This window comes from Cnephaeus nilssonii, assembly GCF_951640355.1.
Source record: "Cnephaeus nilssonii genome assembly, chromosome: 10".
Taxonomy (NCBI): Eukaryota; Metazoa; Chordata; class Mammalia; order Chiroptera; family Vespertilionidae; genus Cnephaeus; species Cnephaeus nilssonii.
In genome coordinates, this window is record NC_137081.1 from 53,210,831 (window position 1) to 53,233,467 (window position 22,637).

Genomic DNA, 22,637 nt, shown 5'->3' on the forward strand with positions numbered 1-22,637 from the left:
TCATTTTATGGAGTAAAATTGAGAATATTTTTCCATTATCAGAAAGTCTTTTTATTCCATTAGTTATAACTAGATTTTCAATTATTTCTTTATAGAAAATGTAGCAATAGGCTATGCAAATTTACCATATCTTTTTGTAGTTCTATTATGATAACAGTTTTAGATGCAACCTGCTTTTCAGTATTAAAGAAACATACTCAGAATCCATGATCTGAATGATTTCCATTATGTCATTCCAAATGCATTTTATATGCATATGTGCTATGCCTAACGACCTCTCCTTTATACTTGTATGCACATAATTAGAACAGTTTGATTTCTTTTGTGGTAATGGTGATAAATTAAAATTTTCATATAGCTTTTCATATATTCCCTTTATTACGGCTATCGTCTTTTGGAATACAATAAATTTAGTGTTTGATCTTGGACAAATTACTAATTTCTCTGACTTTAGTTTCCTCATCTATAAAAGGAACAAAATAACACTACCCTGTATAGATGTTTAGAAGTTTAAATTTGATGATCTATCTAAAGCCTAGGAATAACTTAGTGAATATTAGATCTTTCTCCCTCTCCTTCTTCTTCACCTTCATAATGAATGAAATGAAATTTCGTATTCTTTAACCAGTGAGCAGTGTCAGGCCCAGAAAAACAAAACAAAACAAAAAAAGTTAACTGAATTCAAAACCACTTCAGTTGATGTTCTTAATATCATTTGAACTTCACCATTTACTTAAGTTAAGTCCCATCTACCCTTCCAAAGAGCTCTTCTACTCTACTTATCTGTTATACCACCTCCTCCAAAGCCTATAGCCTCAAAAGCTAGGAGTTATTTTTTCTTTATCTGCTTCCTTCACTTCCCTTATCAGGCTCAGTGTCATAGACTACTGTACTAGAGTTGAAGGAGGACTTTAGAATCCAGCTTTCATCCATTGCCAAGTGGTTCCCTCACCTCTGCTGAGTAACTTCTAACATCAAGGATGTCTTCCTCCTAATAAGATATCACCATATATTCTTTGAACAGCTGAAACTGTTAGAAAGCCTAACATGTATTCATCAAAATCTGGTTCTCTGGAATCCACTCTCATTGGTTAGAGTTCTTTCATCTGTGATGATAAAGAGTAAATTAAGTTGTAATTCTCTTGTCTTATTACAGTCCTCCACATAGAGAAGACAGCAAGCATCACGCAGCATTTACATTATTTTTCTTCTTGTTCTCTGGGATAAATATCCCCAGTTCCTGTCACTGTTCTTTATATATCATGGTTTCCAGACTTTCCATCATCCTGTGTGCTCATACTTTTCCAGACTTTTATCTCAGACCCTCTTAACACACAGTGTCCAGTGTTAAACAAAATGCTATAGATATAGTCTTACAGTGCAGAGTTTAGGAGAGATGAGATGTAACACCTAGCTCGTGACTGGGTCTGCCTTTGTCACCCAGAGACTCATCTGTGCTTGCTATAACCTAAAAAGCCTAAGTTCATTTGAAAAAGCTGTTAGACTAGACCTCTTAAGTTATGTTTGTGCAGTTAATTTTTGAGCCTAAATACAATTACTTATATTTATTTCTTCACTAGAGGCCTGGTGCATAAATTTGTGCACGGGTGGGGTCCCTAGACCTGGCTGGTGATTGGGGCTGGCCATGGGGAGGGACTGCGGGAGGTTGGCCAGCTGTAGGAGGTTGGCTGTGGTAGTGCACTAACCAGCAGGGGGCAGCTCCTGCATTGAGCATCTGCCCCCTGGTGGTCAGTGCACGTCATAGTGACTGGTCGACCAGTCCTTCCAGTAGTTCCGGTTGTTCCGGTCGCTAGGTCATAATGGTCACTTAGGCTTTTATATATATAGAGATATATAGATATTATGTTAATTGGTCATTTCAGGATTTGTGTTCTTGTATGCATCTACTGCATCTTCCTTTTTGTAGTAATTACTTGTCCTCTCAGTGCTAAGTTCTTGTTACAAATCTTTCATCCCACTGGACCTAGGTGATTCGTATGAAATCAAATTTGTAGCCATGTTTAAATGTTAAATTATCATAATTAATTATTCATATCCAGTTGCACTGTTCTGCAGATATTTAAAGATGTGAATCTAATTCCTGTTTCCCTACTCTTTTTCTTTAAGAATTACTAGAAATTCCTTCATTAGTTCTTTCATCTATGTCATAATGTTTTCCTTTATTATCCCATTTCTTTGAATTTTAATGTAATGTAATTTTAATTATTTTTTATTGAGTCAGGAAATCTGTGGCCCAGTAAGTCAACCTAACCTGCATTCTGTATTTGGCCTAAGAACAAGGTATTATAACCCTTGATCTAGAAAGGAAAAATCCTGTTCCCTAATACCATTTACTTTCATCTTCCTTTCTCCATCCTTTCCAAAGTTATCGCCTTCAAATGCAGGGAGAAATGAAAACACCACCTGTGTTTCCAGACTTTCTATTTCCTATCTAGGGCTTCCACATCATGAGAGATAAATCCCAGGTTCCTTCAGATGCCGTGGTGCAGCCCATATGATTCAGCAGAAGTGGGTAGCAGTTGGGTTTGATTGGTCTTGGCAGGCACTCTGTCACATCTCAGGAACAAGCTCCAAAAGGACCACACATCTCCCAATTAGCCATGTCAGACTTGCATCTGGCTTTCTCTTGTCCTTCAACAGGAAGTCATTGCCAACCGGAGTGAGTATCAGGATTTCCAACACCTGCTTCCTCCTGTGACAGCTTCTTTTTGTTCTGTAGAGGAAAAGATGCTGATGCTTTGACTCACCCTTTATGGATAGAATCTTAGTTCTCTATGTCATTTCATGGAACAAAGAATATTAAATTTCTTGGTAGCATGAGGGTATTTAAAGACAAATGAGCCCAGCTGGTGTGGCTTTGTGATTGAGCATCAAACTATGAACCAGGAGGTCATGGTTCAATTTCCGGTCAGGGCGTATGCCAGGGTTTCGGGTTCAGTCCCCAGTGTGGGGCATGCAGGAGGCAGCTGATCAATGATTCTCTCTCATCATTGATGTTTCCATCTCTCTCTCCCTCTCCCTTTCTCTCTGAAATCAATAAAAATATATTTAAAAAAATAAAAACAAATGAAATACAGATCATGTCTCCAAGGAATTACAGTCTAGGAGATGAAGATATATATTAATAATATAATAATATGGTATTGTACTTTATATTATCTCATTAAAACCACCTGGCTATTTTTTGAAGTAACTGTAATTATCCCCTTTTTACCCATCAGAAAACTGAGACTCAGAGGCTTTAATTAGTCCCAGGGGTCATCCAGCCAATTATCAGCAGATCTGAGACTTGAACCTTTTTCTTCTGAAGTCAACTGGTCTCTTTCCACCATACTCACTGCTAGAATAAAAGGAAAGTTTTTTTCCTGAGTACCAGCAATATGTCAGCTGTTATTTAATTTTTCACAGTGACCTCACCACTGGTTGATATTACCCCCGCTTTATTAGTGTGGAAATTGAGATGATTAAGTAACTTGTCCAAGATCACATAATAAGCAAGTAGCTGCTGTAGTTGTTTTCAGAGCTGACTTTCTTTGCTATGGATTGCGCTCTCTTTTCATTCAATTTAATCCCCAGTCTCTTCCTCAGGATACTTCCTTCTTAGATTATCACCTCTGTCTGCATTAGTGGAATGAAAAAAAAACACAGTTGACCCTTGAAGAATAGGAGGTTGAACTGCATGAGTCCACTTATACACAGATTTTTTTCAATAAATACTGTAAATGTATTTCTCTTTCTTATGGTTTTCTTATTAACATTTTCTTTCGCTTACTTTATCGTAAGAATACAGCCACTCCTCAGACAGAGGCCCAGGTGCAGGGTTGACTCTGGAGGCTGTAGTCTTAAAGAGTGACACCATCTTCCAGCTGCTGGCCTGCAAAGATGAGCTCTGTTGGCCAGGCCGGGGATGCCTTCTTCATCCTGGCACTGGCCCTCACGTTATCCATGGCATCAGTGGGTTCCATGTTGATGGTCTTGCAGCTCAAGGCCTTCAGAGGATTTGCCTTTTGATGTGTTAGTGAAGGAGAAGATACTGTAAATCACCAGTCAAATCAAGTCACCTCAAAGCCAACACACTCTCACTAGACAATGCCAGTTGTCTCTGAAAGAGTTGCACCTTTTATGCCAAATCTCTCTGTTGTTTTGTTCTTTCTCAGCCACCAAAGCTATTCCAGCAGTTCATTCTTCACTTCACATCCACTCTCCTGGGCAATGCCTTACCTTCTCACTTTCCCTCCCTGCTCCAATTCTTCAGGCGTGTTGCCTCTGCCTGATCCCCAAACAACTGTAATAAATCAACCCTAAATGTAACACAACTCACAAAGGTTCTGTAAACTGTTACACTAAATTTAAAATACTCTGCTTGGTGTTCACAGCCCTTTTTAGCCTGGTCCTTCTCCATCAATTCAAAATTTATTTCTTCTCCAGCCTCAGTTTTAATTTATCTCTTCACTGACCCATGGCTTACAATATTAAAATTCCATCTAAGCCCTTCTTTTGAGCAGTCAATTACTTCTTTCTCATTGCTGTCACTCTGAATGTGTTTCCATCAGAGAATTATTACATGGTGTTGTATTTATTTGTTTTATTTTCAGTCTTGGTCTGTGAACTCGGCTAGACTGAGTTCCTGAAAGTTGTGAATATATCTTAAATATAGTTGTGTCCCAGACACAATGTCTACACCTAATAGGCATTCAATAAGTGCTTATTACCAGATGAATGAATGGAATGATGAATAGGTTGTTATGTCTAATGAACTGATTATGTAAACACCTTTGTTAATGCTTAACGCATAGTAGGCCTTTGATCAATACTCCTTTTGCTTTGACGAATCTCTCTCTCTCTCTCTTTTACTTTTGGCATTTTTAAAGGTACCACTAGTTGAACAGCTCTTCCGTAAAGAGTTTCAAAAATTTTTGAAGAAATGGTATCGCATTACGAGATTAAGTGGTGATACCCAAATGAAAATATCATTTCCAAAATTTGTCAAATCCTATGACATTATTATCAGTACAGCTCAAATTCTTGAAAACTCCCTTTTAAACTCAGAAAAAGGAGAAGATGATGGTGTCCAGTTGTCAGGTTGGTTGAAGTGTTTATTTTTGAAAAAATTAATTAATATTAATTAGTATTAATATTAATGATAGTAATAGAGGCTGTGTAAATGTTGATTTAAAAAGATTAACTTTGGTTTATATTGTCTTTTATTCTTGTAAGTTTTTATTAAAACCCTTTTACTTCTTTGTGGAGACAAAAATTTGAAAAGTTTTTAATTACTGTAGATCACTGTTCTGCATAAGAATATCATTATTACATCAAGTAACCACTAGACTTTCCATTTACTTCTTTACTCTAGGTTCTGACGAGTTCTTTTTATATGCTAGTGTATCCTGTTAGATCTGCCTTCTGCTCCATAGAACAAATATGTAATCTTTTCTTTTTTTGGTGAGGAATTAGAAGAGAAGGTGAGAGAGGAAGGGAAATAAGTACAAATAATCACAATAATTAAATGCAATGTTAAAACATGCCCAAATTTTCCCTCTTTGAATAGTGTAGTTTTAATTTGGCATAATAAATGCAAAATTCACCCACTTAAAATTAAACGTTATATTAAAGAACAAAAGCATAATCTTGAGAATTTTGGACAATAAACTTAGTGGGGTTTTTTTGTTTGTTTTTCTTTACCGTACCTTGTTGGTATGGACAAATGAACCATTTGAATTTTCTTTGAAGACTTTTCCCTCATCATCATTGATGAATGCCATCACACCAACAAAGAAGCAGTCTACAATAACATCATGAGGCGTTATTTGAAACAGAAGTTGAAAAACAATAAGCTCAGGAAAGAAAACAAGCCAGTGGTTCCTCTACCTCAGATCCTGGGACTAACAGCCTCACCGGGTGTTGGAGGGGCCACCAAGCAAGCCAAAGCTGAAGAACACATTTTAAAAGTGAGTGATTAACTTTATGGATAAACAAGAAAACCAAAGTTTAAAAAAATACCAGTACTTCTTGGGCTTTATTATTTTAATGTGTGTGTTTTAATTGATTTCAGAGAGAGGAAGGGCAAAGGAGAGAGAGAGAAACATCAACGATGAGAGAGAATCATAGATCGGCTGCCTCCTGCAAGCCCCATACTGGGGATCCAGCCCCCAACCTGGGCATGTGTCCTGCCCAGGAATTGAACTGTGACCTTCTTGTTCATGTGTTGATGCTCAACTACTGAGTCACACCAGCTGGGCTTTCTTGGTTTTTTTAAGTAAGTTCAGGTTCAAGTGCATTCAAGGAGGTATTCCAGAATCATCAGTTAAATAAAATCTATTTGCTTTAGTTAAAGTAAGTATATTCAGTTTTCTACAAAACAGTAATATGCCTTAATAAACAATTATGACAGAACAAATCACAAAGATTATGGAAAGCTGATATAATTAATGAAATGTGGGGGCAAATTGAATACCTTCTTTTAAATATCTCCTCCTAGTGTAAAAGTTAATGATGTATTTGATATTGGAATATAAATAAAGCTATAAATGTTTCTTATTTTCATACTCAATGATTATTTCAAATTATGTCTTTGCTGCTAACTTTTTTGTTCTATGTAATTCTCAGATTCTGGATAATCCAAATTAAATGGGAAACTGGGGATATGCAGATCTGTAATTAAAAATGTATTATTCATCAGCTGCCCCCAAATAGTAACAACACATAAAGTACTCTTGTTGATCTCAAGTGTTAAATGAATTCAAAATAACCCAAGAAGTGTGTTGGCATCAAGGTCAATTGCATTTGTATTTTTAAGTCCCTATTTTAAGTTGGATACAGCAAAAATCATGTAGAGTAGACAGAGGTACAATTATTGGCTCCAAGATATATTTTATTGCTGGGATTAAGGACAAATTCTAATCTAGATCCGGGCACATGGGCTTCAGCTGCTCCTAGCTTCATACTGTAGAAGAGGGTGGTAATATGATCCACGGATGTCAAAATGACCTTTAAAATGCCTCATGCAATATGGTTTTCTCATTAACATTCTCTGCTAATCTCTGCAAGTTGCTACACTCCTTCCATGTCAGTTTTTCCAGCTAGAAAATAGAATGTAAAGAATTAAAATAAACACGCTTTTCTGGTATTATCCACCAACTTGATTTAGAAGCTCCTTTTTACTTTATCAGGACAAATGTTATTGATTATTGGTTATTCAGATCCACAGTAAAGCAATACTAAAATGCTACACACACACACACACACACACACACACACACACACACACACACACAGACCTACATTGAATCAATTGTGAGGGAGAAAACTAATTATTTAAATATTGAAAAATGTTTCTTTTCCAGATATGTGCCAATCTTGATGCATTTACTATTAAAACAGTGAAAGAAAACATCTGTCAACTTAAAGACCAAATAAAAGAGCCATGCAAAAAGTTTGTCATTGCAGATGACACCAGAGAAGTATGTGTTTAAAATGTCATTTTAACTGACTGCTGATATCATACTCAATTGAAAGATGCAAAGATGGTTGTATATTGGCCACCGGAATAATATTGTTTTAAATTTTTAGCAAAGAAGTTACAGTTTTGTATTTGTTTATTGAGGTTAGGCCATAAAGCACTGCTGTTAATTTTCCATCCTTCTTTTAGTTTTCCAGTTTACAGAGACTAGCTCAGTAATTGATTGACTAATATGAGCCATGGGAGGTGGGTGGTGAATTCCAGGATTGGTTTTCTGACATTCCACAGAGCCATTTTGTTGTTACCAGATTACAGTTGGCAATGATCATAGAAATCCTATCTAATTTGCATATTTACTTTCTTAGGAAAACACTGATGTGGCAAAGAAGTGAAATACTTACTTTGATTGTGTTTTTTAGATGACTATGACCAGTGCATATGTCAATACTTTCATAAAATTTATGAAGCATGATAAGTTTTACCTATATGTACTTGATAATAAGTGTAATCATTGAAAATATGCCTCATAAGGATATTAGGATTAAGTTACATGAAATATGCGTAATAAATAATACTGTGTTTGAAATGTAGTAGGCACTAAACTAATTGGTGACCATTGTCCATTGATCAGTTTTGTGATTTGTTTTGTGTGTGTGTGTGTGTGTGTTTTAATTCTGGAAGAGTACTTATCTATTCCAGCTGAACTAGCACATTTGATATACTTTATTTCTCTTCACTTTTTTTATTATGATTTTTTTCTTTATTGTCTAAAGTTTTACATATGTCTCCTTTCCCCCCCATTGACCTCCCCCCAGCCATTCCCACCCCGGGCTAGCCCCCACTGCCCCAGTGTCTGTGTCCATTTTCCCTTCACTTTTGTTATTCAGTTTTACTTGATAAGTTTAAATGCACTTTTCTACTGTCTTAGGACATTTTTATTTTATTTTATTTTATTTTATTTTTCAGGGAAATGGGCTGGGATTAAATTGCTGGATGTGACTTAGGATATATATATATTTAAAAATATGCCACCTAACTTTTAGTATACTTTTTATTGAACTATAACACACATAAGAAAGTACAAATTTTAAGTGTCTAATATAGACCACTGAATTTTCATAAACAGAACACATTTGTATAACCAAAATCCAGATCAATACACAGAACATTGTCAGCACCCCAGAAATTCGTCATTGCCCCCTCCAGTCACTATACCCCAAGTATAACTACTATCCTGACTTTTAACACTAAAGATGGATTTTGACTGATTTTGAACTTTATATGAATGAAATCATACAGTAAGCAATTTTCTGTGTCTATCTTTTTCTAAAACTCTCTTCACTTTTAATTCTGATATAATGCTAAAACCAGTTCTTCCAAGAGAAATGTTTCTTAAATTGGATTGTAGGCTTTCTAAATAATTGTGGCATTACTATAATGTTTTTTAAAATTAGTATTAGCATCCAATATTATCACTCGTTAATTTTTCTTTTGTGAAATTTTTAAAAATATTGATTTCAGAGAGGAAGGGAGAGGGAGATATAGAAACATCAATGATGAGAGAAAATCATTGATTGCCTGCCTCTTGCACGCCCCGCACTGGGGATTGAGCCCACAATCCGGGCATGTGCTCTTGACCCGAACTGAGCCAAGGACCCTTCAGTCTGCAGGCCAGTGCTCTATCCACTGAGCAAAACCAGCTAGGGCTTTTTTATAAAATTTTTAAATTGGAAATTCCAGAAGTGGTACAGGGTGTTGGTGTGGATGTGTCTTAAGATAGAGACTCTTAAAAGAAAAACCAATAAAAAATAAATGCACAAAGATGTGATCAGAGATTAACTTACTACTTTGCCTAGACAGAGAATCTGAATAAAATTTATTATAACACTAGAGGCCCGGTGCACGAATTCATGCACGTGTGGGGTCCATAGGCCTGGCTGGCATTCGGGGCCTGCTGGCTTGGGGGAGGGATGGGGGAGGGACCGTGGGCTTATTGGGGCCTGCTGCTGGGGGATGAAGGAGGGACAAAGCATGGGAGGTTGGCTGCCAGCCCCAAGGAGGGAGTTGACCCTCATCCCCCCTGGGACAGGAGCCACCCATCTCTCGTTCCCCATCCCAGCCCTGGGCCAAAGGCCCCAGCGGGGTCAGGAGAGGAGGCAACGGTCATGGGGCCAAGCGCGGAAGGAATGGATGCTGATGCTGCTGGCCAACCACCGGAGATTGGCTGTGGGAGTGCACTGACCACCAGGGGCCAGCTTCTGCATTGAGTATCTGTCCCCGGGTGCTTTTATATATATAGATGGGAATTATTTTCACAAAGATAATGTTATTCCTTTAACAATATAAGAATAAGTGTATAACTTATTTTTAGGATCCATTTAAAGACAGACTTCTGGAAATAATGACAAAGATTCAAACTTTTTGCCAAATGAGCCCAATGTCAGATTTTGGAACTCAACCCTATGAACAATGGGCCATTCAAATGGAAAAAAAAGGTAATTGGGGTTTTGACATAACATTTAGTTTATCCCATGGTTATGCCAAGATTTCAGATGACTATGTCACATGTTCCCAAGCAGACTGAAAGCAAATGGAATTTCTGTGTTCTAAGTAGGACGAGGATAAATGTCCTAGTTCCTTATCTAAAGAAGGAGGCATCAATTCATCCAGTTTCTTTTTATCACCAGTCTTTCGCTTATTGTATATTTAAAATATTAAGATAAATATTAACAACTCTGTCTCCAGTTGCAAACTCAACTAATATGTTTTTTTATGCAATTCCTCTGACTCTGCTTGGATCAGGTATGTGTTCTTACTGATGCAGAACTCAAACAGCAAGTGTAGGAGTTGGAAAACTTGCCCCCTTTTTAAGCTCTCGGCACATTTTGAGTCTTGCTTTCTTATTTCAGAAATAAGGTGAAACCTATTTTAGAGTTGTATTTAAACATATTTAAGTCCACAGCACAGCATTAAGGGGTGTGTTTGATCATTATTTCACTCTACATAATGTATTCTTTCATAGCTGCAAGAGAAGGAAATCGCAAAGACCGTCTCTGCACAGAGCATTTGAGGAAGTACAATGAGGCCCTGCAAATTAATGACACAATCCGAATGATTGATGCCTATAATCACCTTGAAACTTTCTATAAAGATGAGAGAGAAAAGAAGTTTGCAGTCCTAGATGATAGTGATGAGAGTGGTGACAATAGCGATGATGGTGATGAAGATGAGAATGATGGAAAGAAACCTTTGAAACTGGATGAGACCGATACATTTCTCATGGATTTATTTTTTGGTAAGAATCAATGTGACATTTATTTCATGGTCTCATGCATCTTACCTCTTTGGTGTGAATTATTGCTTTTTAAGAGCTCTCCAAAAGGCCCTCTTAACATACTTCATTTTGAAAGAAGAACTCCCACTCATATTGGGGCTATTCCTAATTGATATGACCAGAGTAGCCATGAGTTGTATGATCACAGTCAATAATATGATCATGTGAATTTTGGTCAAGATGACTGCAATACATTTATTTATTTTAAATATGTTTTTATTGATTTCAGAGATGAAGAGAGAGGGAGAGAGAGATACAAACATCAGTGATGAAAGAGAATCATTGATAGGCTGCCCCCTGCATGCCCCCTACTGATGATTGAGCCAGAAAACTGGGCATGTGCCCTGACTGGGAATTGAACCGTGACCTCCTGGTTCATAGATCAATGCTCAACCACTGAGCCATGCTGGCTGGGCACATTTATTTATTAAGTAGCCTGATTAACTAGATATAGATAAAAGATTAGCTATAGTTGAACTCAGTGCATCGTTACATAAAATCTTCCACTGTAACTACTCATATATTTTACTAATTTAAACTAATTATTTTTAAAGATAACAAGGAAATGTTGAAGAAACTGGCTGAAAACCCAGACTATGAAAATGAAAAGCTGACCAAATTAAGAAATACCATAATGGAACAATATACAAGGACTGCGGGGACAGCGAGAGGAATAATTTTCACAAAAACACGACAGAGTGCATATGCCCTTTCCCAATGGATTACTGAAAATGAAAAATTTGCAGAAGTAGGAGTCAAAGCCCACCATCTGATTGGAGCTGGACACAGCAGTGAGTTTAAGCCCATGACCCAGGTATAAACATCTTTTTGGACTGCTAATCTTATATTGTCATTACTCTTCACAAACTACGTGTTGTCCTTTTTGTCATCCATTCTCTCACCACCCACAAATAATATTATGGAATGAAGCATTTGTTCTTGAAGTAAAATGTGAGTTTCATAGCAATCTAACCTGTGGTATTCAACAGGCTAAGCATTGTCCTGGGAGTCATTTTTAATCCACATACTTGAAGGAACTTTCTAAAGTGAGTTTCCTTTGCAAAAATGATTGACACTTAAACTTAGAAACAAGATAGAAAAAATGGTTGCAATATAATTATCAAGTGGAAAAATCCAGTCTCCTCAAACATATGTGCATTATAATTAGAACTATGTAAAATATGTTTGCATAGGATGAGATCTGTAAGGGAACTTGGAAAATTTTAAGACATTTAATGTGTTAGAGATTTGGGATTATGAGAGCTTTTCCTTTTTAATTTTTTTTGTTTTGTTTTGTTGTCATTTCATTATACTACTTATCATGTGCACAGTAAAAAACACTTGGGAGAGAAAAAAGGCACTTGTAGACGTTACACGCACGTGTTTTGTTAGAGTAAAATGTTCTCCTAAAGTCATATTAATCCTGAATCTTGCTGGACAACAGGGCACTTCAATTCTGATATGCTCATCACCATTTGGTCCAATGGAGCAAAGTAAATTTGTTTCAGCCTTTGCTGAAAAGTTCTTGAAATTGTCCACTATAACTTTTAATATACTCTCTACATGGACTCATGTTAAAATTGCCTCTCAAATTAATTTCAGAGAAAGCATTGGTTTTCATGGGTAAGGAGCTTGCTTCTTAGTGATGAGAGCTAGTTTAGTTAATATGTGTCTCTTTTTGCCCTAGATTCTAGGAATCTTACAGGAAAAACTGAAGTTTAGTCTCACAGCCTCTGTGTTAATTCTTACAAGTACTACATCGATAGTTGGTCACTTTTGGTCCTGTTTTTATGTTTCTATTATATTAGTTTGAGTGCGATGACTTCATATATGGCCTCAGTTCCTCTTTGAAAAAAAGGGTGAAGTTCAAATGGAAAGTATATTTTCAAGCTACTTTTTGCTACTGATTCATTTAGGACTTGGGGGCTGCATGCGAATATAGCACACACCCCTTTCCTCTCTCCCCACAGCCTCCCCTTGTAAACTGAGCTGAACTTACTGGGAGAGAAGTTTCCTAACTCTTGATGGTTGTTTTTTCTTTTTTTTTTTGGGGGGGGGGTGTTGTCTAACACTGTGTCTGAAATTCTTCTTATTAAAGTTACTCCTTTGAATTAAGGCACAGACATCTTCTGTTAAAATCCAAGGACATGTAAGTTTTTATCAGTAGACATATGTGCAAGAGGGAGAAATTATCGAAGACTGGGTAGGGAGCTTTCTGCAGATTCTGCATCAGTTAAGAGTCAGATGAAGGCACATGCTGCCTCTGAGAAGAAAGGAAGGGACGGGAGAACACTGTCAGTCTGACATGTTTATTTTTGCTTGCAGTATGGGGGCAAGAGATGGTGTGAATGTGCACCATAGGCAAACTGGACCAACAGCTTTGATGAGAGTGATTATGAAAATAAAACTATGCTAGCCATATGGGGCGAGGTTTATGCTCCCCCATTCCTCTGATGCAAGGGCCAGAAAGCATAATTAATTTCTGTATTTATGTTAACTTTCAGAATTCCGGTTTTTAAATTTAAATATAATTGTTTTCATTGTGTTTTGATAACTTATTCTTTCATTTTTATTTGTGTCATCCCTTTGAACAGATACTATATTTACTTCTTTGAAAATTAATAAGGCACAGGGCCCATCACTGTCCTCCAGTTTTCTAGCTCCCTCTTTTGCAGGCATCCAATGTTTTCAGTTTCTCACGTGTCCTTCCAGGAATATTCCACACGTTTCTGGCTTGAATGCCTCTTAGTGTGATCAAATGTGTACAGTGTGTATTTCTTGGTGACTCAAGACACAGCCATTTTCAGAAGTGTCACTGCATGCTATGCTTTGAATATTAAAGATTCTGAAGTTAATGTAGTGAAAAGCAAAGCCCTTTTAAGTTCCTCCATCTCTTCCTTTCTTCCTCCCAAGTTGCCCATCAATTGATTTCCTTGGCATAAATGATCTTCCCACCTCCAGACTGGAAGACGGAAATATTTTTGTTATTGTGTGATAATCCCAGATTGGGAATCAAATGTTGTCTCACCATCATGTCTTTGTTCAATGACAAAAACAGATGGCATCAAATCCGTGTCTGATCTAATCCTTTGATTTACACTGACCAGTTGCAATTTATTATTTCTTCTCCTAATTAGATGATTTTAATGTGGTTAGCATCACAAAATTTAATTTATTAAAATGTTTCTACAGAATGAACAAAAAGAAGTCATTAGTAAATTTCGCACAGGAAAAATAAATCTGCTCATTGCTACCACCGTGGCAGAAGAAGGTCTGGATATTAAAGAATGCAATATCGTTATCCGTTATGGTCTCGTCACTAATGAAATAGCCATGGTCCAGGTACATTCAAATACCTCTAATCTATTAATTTTTAAACTTTGTTTTCTGTTCATTCTAAAATTGTGTGTTCTTATTTTATTTTAGTTGTTCTACTTAGTAAAACAGCACACATAGGTTTTTTTTGAATATAGCTGTTTTCCTCTGAAAAGAGAAATCATTTCACAATGTATACAAATATCGAATCATTATGTTGCACACCTAAAAGTAATACATGTCAGTTATACCTCAATTAAACAAAAAGAGAGAAATCTTGAAGGGTTGTGCACTACTGCCTTTTGTTTAATTCATATCACAGCCAGATACCTGTTGTCTTTTTAAACAGAAACTCTTCTTTGGTTGTTATTTCTGTGACCTAAGACTTTTTAGGAACATGGCACTGGCCCCATCTGGAAGAATCAAAGTAGGCCTTCTTATTTCCAGGATGTCTGTGAGCTCCCAGCTGGGCCAGGAGTCTAAAGCACAGCATCCCACGAATGTCCAACAAAGTAACACGTGAATCCTTAGGGAGCCCTGCTGTTTCTGCATTTTCCTTTTTTATTCTTTCAACTTCTGTACGTTTAATTTTTTTCATAATAAAATGGTGATGGGTGGGAGGCAGACATATATATATATATATATATATATGCAAAGAAAGAGAAAAAAGCGAAATGTCCCAGTTTTCATTCAATTTTACTTTATCTTTTGCCCACATTATGTTAACAATACAATTGTTACCTTTTGTTGAGTAAGCATAGGAGCTGTGCTTAATATTCTTCCCATAAAAGCAATAAAAGGGTTGTTTTATACTTTAAGTTGCATCTTGAATGGAAGATAAGTCCTGGGGGACTAAGATCTCTCAGCAGGCACCAAATCAGGACGTAATTATATTGCAGGAGTTGATTTGTTAGTTGTTACTCAGAATGCATTTTTCATGAGTCTAGTATGAGAGTTGATAGGTTCCTGGGCCAGGCCACACAATTTTCTGTTACTCGAAATGTATCTGAATATCACTTTATGAAGAAGGCTATGGAAGTTTATCACCGTGTTGAGTGTGTTTTCATGGGGAAATGTGTTCAGAATCCAGTGTCAGGTGCTGGAACAGAGCTGCACGCGCCAGGGCCCTGGTGTCAAGGTCAGAGAGGCCCCTTCTGCTCATCCATCCATCCTCACTGGTGGGAGGGAGTGGGCTCCCCTAGTCCAAATCACTGCTGCTGGTTCCTAGGGTTTGAGAGAGGGACCCCAGGGTACCAAAAGGCTGGACAGGATGGTATTGTGCTATTGAGGCTTTTAAGGGTTGTGTGGGGACCTAACCATCATCATGCAAGAACATTGTTTCTGCATTCAAGTGCATTTTGAGTTTTGAATGATGGACTTATAAACATTACTGACAATTAAGAGAGCATTTGAAGGCTGGCACACTGAGCAGTGAATATCATTCCAGGACAAAAAAGGGAGAGATCTCAGCAAGGCAGAGCCTTTCTTTTACGTGATTTCCCTCTGTCCTCAGGCCCGCGGTCGAGCCAGAGCCGATGAGAGCACCTACGTCCTGGTTGCCCACAGCGGCTCGGGAGTTGTTGAACGTGAGACAGTTAATGACTTCCGAGAGCAAATGATGTATAAAGCTATAGACCGTGTTCAAAATATGAAGCCAGAGGAGTATGCTCATAAGGTACTGTTTGGGGGCCTCTCTGAATTTAGTTTTCACTTTAAAATGGCTGCATGTGGTTGACCATCGATGTCTTTGTGGCCGAGTCTCCAGACAGAAAATGTGCCAAAGTATGAGTTCCAGTTTGATGAGCTACGCTTAGTCCAGATTCACATACAAAGAATCAGGATTTATATTGGGCAGGAATTGTCAGGGAGCCATTCCAGTGGAACCAGCCATAAACTTTGGTAATATAAATTTAAGCTGCCCTCGATCCGGAAGGACTAGTGTAACTCATCCATTCAACACAACCTGGTAATTCTGGTTTGGTTCAATATGGTTGCACAGGCATTTTTTTTTTCATTCCAGTAATATTTATGAAATGCCTCCTGTGTGCCAGGGAACGTTCTAGAAATAGAAAACAGATAGACAAACAACGAAGATAGGCCCCTGCAGCATGAAGCTTATATTCTAATGTGTACATGGTGAGATTTGAGGATTTGAAGAGGAGAAATACTAAACAGAAATGAAGCAAGAACTATACCATGTAGAAACAAGTGCTGGAAAATTAGGAAGGGATGATGTGGAAAAAGTCACTAGATAGGTACTTTAGACGGAATAGCTGGGAAAGGCCTCTTAGAGGGAGTGAGTCTAGGCTACATCTCAATAAAAAGAAAATACATATTATGTCATCGAGCAGCATCTCAGTTTACTAACATAGAGTTATTTGGGTGGTGAGAAGAATGCCGTGAAAGAAGAAAGTATTTCTGCAATATTTCAGGAAATCCCCCATACCACTGAATTAAAGACTGTAAGTACTATAATAGCAAACAATCCATTTAGAAGAAAATTCACACCCTTGCATATGGGTGTGAATGTTAGTTTCTTAACATTGGAATTGGCTCTACCCTAAATAGAGTTTCACGAAAGGGTTGCTTTCACATTGGTGTGCACTGCTATAACCAACTCCAAGGTTTCCTGGCCAGGTTTCTACACACAACGTGTATTTTAAAACCCTTTTAAAATACAAGGCAAACCAAACATGCTGTAGTGTCAAATCAAGCATTTGTGGCCAAATAATGTCACTGGAAAGTCATTGTCTTACATTTAACATCCTAAATGAGTGAGACCAAGTGGCTGTTTTCAAAAATTGATGTTTCGAGACTAGTTGTATTGGGTAAACTCTAGAACAGAATCTGGAGTTTGAGTCAGTTTTGTCCAGACAATATCTAGAAGAAGACACAGTCCCTTTAGGGACTCCAGAATGGACTGTCTTTTTAGGTCTCTTTTGACTAAGTGATCCGCTCTCCTAAAACCACTTCAGGTGGATGAACTCAGAGCAGGGATGGCAAATGATGTGAGGCACCTGCCACCACTCTCTGTTCAAAGCCCATAGTAGATGTTACTAGTAGGTCACAGCTCTCCTTTCCTCTAATTTGGGAATCCTCCGTGTTTACTCAGTGCTGGGTAACTGCAAATTAATGGTAAGAGCTGACGCGTAGGTGAGTTCCCATGTCTGATGCAGAGTTTATACATAATTGAAAGCTTCTAAAAATGGAGATGTTAAACTTTTCCCTGTCATTGACCCAACAACTTTTACTACATTATTACATTTTATTTGGACTTTTAAAAAAAATCTTTATTGCTAAAAGTATTACATAATTCCCCTTCACTCCCCCATTGACTTCTAGCCCCCCACCCTCCAGGCCTTCACCACCCTAGTGTCTGTGTCCATGGATTATGCATATATGCATACAAGTTCATTGGTTGATCTCTTCCCACCCACCCTCCCCTGCCTTCCCTCTGAGGTTCAACAGACAGTCTGATTGTAGCTGTGCCTGTCATAGTTATCATAATTTTCCCCCTCTAATTATTTTATATGCTTTACTATTTTAGGGCTAATCTTTTAGTTTCTGGTGTCCTGGTTACATATCCATACATTGATCTTGGTTTTACTTTTATTTTTCCCATTGAACTCATAGGTGTGTCTTAATTGCCCATATATATGTGGTCCTATGCCAGATCATCATTTAATCAGCTCACTAAACCATAGATAACTCTCAAGAACAACTGGAATCAGAGTACTTTAATTTATTATGTTATTTTAAAAATATATTTTTATTGATTTCAGAGAGGAAGGGAGAGGGAGAGAGAGAAACATGGATGATGATAATCATTGATTCATTGCCTCCTGCACGTCCCCTACTGGGGATTCGAGCCCACAACCCAGGCATGTGCCCTGACCAGATTCCAACTGTGACCTCCTGGTTCATAAGTCAATATTCAACTATTGAGCCACACCAGCCAGGCTAATTTATTATATTGTTGTAATTTGCATAGGAAATTAGTCTTTGTATTTGTCTGATTAAACTATTCTATAGCCTGTAGGTTTGCTTGCAAGGAGTTGTTCTCTGTGCCAAATATGGCTACCCTGAGTCAAGGCCTAAAACAGAGGCAAGAACCAAAGAGATGGGCTATTCAGCTTCGTTCATCAGCACTGATACTTTACTTTTACTGAAAATTAAAAGTTTTCGCTAAGTTTTAAGGAAAACAATGGTTTCCTCCACAATTTAATACATTTTGGCCATTTAGAAGAGATTCAGTTTGGAGGTAAATTATTTAAGAACCACATTTTTCTCCTGTGAAGTTGTGTAAGTGTGAGAACTAACCAGTCCCTACTTCAAGTTTTCTGCCTTTGATAAACTAGATGGTTTATGTGATGAAATAAGTTTGGCCTCTAGTCACAGAGCCTGGAATGCATGGCATAACGGCTTATTCTCTCGAATCAAGAATGTGGACAATCTAAAGTCATATGATAGCTTCATGATGTTAGGAGGACCTCAGGCCTCTTCTCTGTCTTCTCCACCCTTTAGTACTTGGCTTCCATTCTCAGGGTCAAAGATAGCTTTTAGAATTTTAGCTGCCACATCCTCATTCTAGGCAGGAAGGAGGAAGAAATGGAAAAGGCAAAAGTACACATACATAGGAGAAACACCACTTAACATTTTCTTATGTCTCGTTGACCACTGGCTTGGAAATATAATCATTTAGCTAGCATATTTCCACCCAGAATAAAATTATGGTTCTGTTCCTAGGAAAAATGGCTACTAGATTGTAAACTGGTAGTTTCTGTTATAAACATGAAAAGAAGAGATGTCGCTAAGGAGATTTGCTAAGATAACGAAGGGTCTAGAAGTTAAATGAGAAACAACAAAAGAAACTGGAGGGTTTGTCATAGATAAGACTATGGTGATGTAATAACAATGTTTAGTTCTTAAAGAGATTCATATGGAAGAAAGTTTAGATTTATTTTATGAAACAATTAAAACTAACAAGGTGGGTAGATGGAGAGTTTTTTTGTTTGTTTGTTTTTGTTTTTTTTGCCAAATATTGCTAAGGACTTTCCCACAATAGAACTTTTTTAAAAATAGAAGGGGTTGTTTTTTGAGGGTCCCACATTTTCATGATTACATGAAGGTCTATATACTAAGTTGTATGTGGGCCATTGCCTCATTATTTCAACTTTAGGACATAAACCAAGAGAATGTTTTCACAACTATCTATGGTCTCTAAATTCAAGGATCTTACTTCAGTGAGACAATGAATAAAAAAACCCACAGAATATTCTTTTCTCGATGCAGATTTTGGAATTGCAGATGCAAAGTATAATGGAAAAGAAAATGAAAGTCAAGAGAAGTATCGCAAAGCATTACAAGGAAAACCCATCGTTAATAAGTCTCCTCTGCAAAAACTGCAGTGTGGTCGCCTGCACTGGAGACTACATCCACGTGATTGAGAAAATGCACCACGTCAATATGACACCAGAATTCAAGTAAGTTCAAGGAGAGTCCATTTACATTTCCTTATAGCATGTGAAGCAGGTTGTATTGTAAATGTTCTTCCAAAATAGTACAAATTGAATCTATTATTTTTCAGAACTTTTTTCTTTTAACTTCCCCAAGTTGTATCTCTATTTCAAATGTCTACTTTTCAAATATACTGCACTGGGGAGGGAGGGAGAAGTGTAATATGTACTTCAAGCCATTTTGATCCAAGGCATGTCAGTGTGTGTATGTTTATATTTGTTCTCAAAGTTTTGAACAACTTAAATCAAGTTAAAATAATTAACAGATTGAAAGAAGCCACAAAAGGCAACATGCCCCTGGAGAGGTGGATGTGGAAGGGGCATCTGGCTGAGGATGAGTGTCAAGTTCAGCAACATGCACCTGTGGGCTGCATAGTGGTCATTTGCAAATTCTCAGGGATGTTTCTTACGCCTTGATAATTTTAGGGAACTCTACATTGTGAGAGAAAACAAAGCACTGCAAAAGAAGTTTGCAGACTATCAAACAAATGGCGAGATTATCTGCAAAACATGTGGCCAGGTGAGTATATAGCTGTGAGTTCATTCCTACTTTGGCCAAAAGGAATTCTTAATTTAATGTAAATTTAATTTTGCTTTTTTTTAAATTTCTTTATTGATTAAGGTATCACATATTTGTCCTCGTCCCCCCATTCCCATCCCACCCCCCTCCCCACACATGCCCCCACCCCCCTGTTGTCCTTAACCGCCAGTTAGGCTCATATGCCTGCACACAAGTCCTTTGGTTGATCTCCCCCTTTACCCCCACCCTTCCCTACCCTCCCCCCGAGGCCCGACAGTCTGATCCATGCCTCCTTGTTTCTGGTTCTGTTCTTGTTCATCAGTCTATGTTGTTCATTATTTCCCCTAGATGACTGAGATCATGTGCTATTAGAAATACACTTATAAGAACCGAAAATGAGACAAGCAATAATGGTTATGGTGACAGGCAAATGAATCAATGTGTAGTGAGTTTCTTTCTGGGCCAACAGTTCTTTTGAGACCCAATTTCAATGTCCAACAGTTCCTTATGTGTACATGTCAGCACTGACATTTCAGTTCTGGATGGTGGACAAATGGTGGTAATGCAGGTCCGACTCTGTCTGGTTTGGTCCTGCGCAACCTGCAGTGATGCACAGCTGCTAACTCCTAGTATGGGAAGGCCACATCAGAGTCTTCCATCTCTGGACTGCTTCTCTTCTGTCTTCATGGCTGGAGTAGTCCTGCCGATTCCTCTCTAATTTTGCTTTTTGTTCTCTTTTTTGTTTTCCAGGCTTGGGGAACGATGATGGTGCACAAAGGCTTAGATTTGCCTTGTCTCAAAATAAAGAATTTTGTAGTGTCTTTCAAAAGTAATGCAACAAAGAAACAATACAAAAAATGGGTAGAATTACCTATCACATTTCCTGATCTTGACTATTCAGAATATTGTTTGTTTAGTGATGAAGATTGACATTTGGTTGAAGATTCTTTTAAAACATTGTCAACGTAACACTTAATAAGATTTTGATTAATGTTTTTTATTTTACTAAAGAACTGATGGGAAAATTTAATAAAATAATTGTACTTTGAGATGAGCTGTATGGAGTAAAACAATATATCATACTTTTCATTATTTATCTTATTTATGGGCAGGGGTAAAGAAATTCTATCAATAATATTCATTAGTGTGGAGCAGTAGGGTGGGGAGTACTGTGGAAAAAATGTCAGAGTATAAATGAGGGTCTAAGGTACCAATTTCAGTCCTATCACTAATTTTCAAAATAAAATTAAGCAAACCAGTCATCTTTCTGAACAAGTCTTCTTATTGGTGAAATGGTTGTAACATTGTCTGTCTTTGCTTTTATTAGTTTTCTATTGTTGCATAAAAATTACCACAAGGTTAGTGACTTAAAACAATGCCCATTTATTAGTGCAGGTGTTGTGTAGCTCAGAGATCTGAGCAGGGTCTTCTGCTCAGGGTCTCACAAGGTGTCAGCCAGGCGATGTTCTCATCTGAACACAGTCAGGAAGAATCACTTCCAAGCTCTTTCAAGTTGTTGGCTGTTGCTTGCTTGCAGCTGTAGAGTGGGATTCCTGTTTCCTTACTAACTGTCCTCTGGGAGCACTCTGAGCGAGGGCCTCCCTCACCACGTGGCCCTTTCACAGCACAGCTATTGCTTCTTCAAGGCCAGCAGGAGAATCAATCTCTCTCTCTCTCTCTCTCTCTCTCTCTCTCTCTCTCTCTCTCATCTGCTAAGATGAAGTCTTAACTGTAATCACATGGCTTACTATCTCATCCCATCCCCAGGTCCTGCCCACACTTGAGGTGAGGGGATTGTCCAGGGCATATGTAGCAGTAGGCAGAAATCTTGGAGGCCATCCTAGAATTCTGCCTCCCACACCACTTGCCCAGTTTTTGTTAATAAGTGATATATGTATACATATAAAGCACTTTGAAAAGCCATAAAAGGCAAGATATTATTAAGATGTGGCATCTGGCCCTAACCGGTTTGGCTCAGTGGATAGAGCATCGGCCTGCGGACTGAAGGATCCCAGGTTCTATTCTGGTCAAGGGCATGTACCTTGGTTGCGGGCACATCCCCAGTAGGGGGCATGCAGGAGGCAGCTGAATTGATGTTTCCCTCTCATCGATGTTTCTCTCTCATCGATGTTTCTGACTCTCTATCCCTCTCCCTTCCTCTCTATAAAAAATCAATAAAATATATTAAAAAAATGATGTGGCATCAGGTGTTTTAAGACTTGCTTCCTCAGTTTTCCCTCCATGAACATGACACTATGCTCAAAAATTACCTAATCACAGGAATGGTGGTTAAATGCAGACCAGTTATTAAAACCTGCAAGATCACCTGTGTCAATAGAGATGTCCAGGGTTCACAAAGGATTTAGCAAGGAGCAGATGCTGGATGTTATTAGGGAATAAAGTAAAAATGTCTACTTTCATCACCCCACCCCTAGCCCAAGACAGAAGAGTAAACTCTTGTGCTGTGAC

At 37.9% G+C, this 22,637-nt stretch overlaps 1 protein-coding gene across 1 annotated transcript in view; it reads left to right on the forward strand.

Moving 5' to 3' along the window:
• Positions 1-21,250, forward strand: part of IFIH1 (interferon induced with helicase C domain 1) — a 58,776-nt gene extending 37,526 nt beyond the window's left edge. Inside the window, exons 6-16 of the mRNA XM_079781971.1 lie at positions 4,893-5,103; positions 5,755-5,972; positions 7,368-7,484; positions 9,855-9,978; positions 10,506-10,778; positions 11,372-11,631; positions 14,010-14,159; positions 15,646-15,807; positions 19,425-19,615; positions 20,075-20,168; positions 20,919-21,250. Coding sequence (XP_079638097.1) covers positions 4,893-5,103; positions 5,755-5,972; positions 7,368-7,484; positions 9,855-9,978; positions 10,506-10,778; positions 11,372-11,631; positions 14,010-14,159; positions 15,646-15,807; positions 19,425-19,615; positions 20,075-20,168; positions 20,919-21,098 — 1,980 coding nt within the window. The 3' untranslated portion in view covers positions 21,099-21,250. The remainder of the gene's footprint in view (positions 1-4,892; positions 5,104-5,754; positions 5,973-7,367; positions 7,485-9,854; positions 9,979-10,505; positions 10,779-11,371; positions 11,632-14,009; positions 14,160-15,645; positions 15,808-19,424; positions 19,616-20,074; positions 20,169-20,918) is intronic.
• The last annotated feature ends 1,387 nt before the right edge of the window (positions 21,251-22,637 follow it).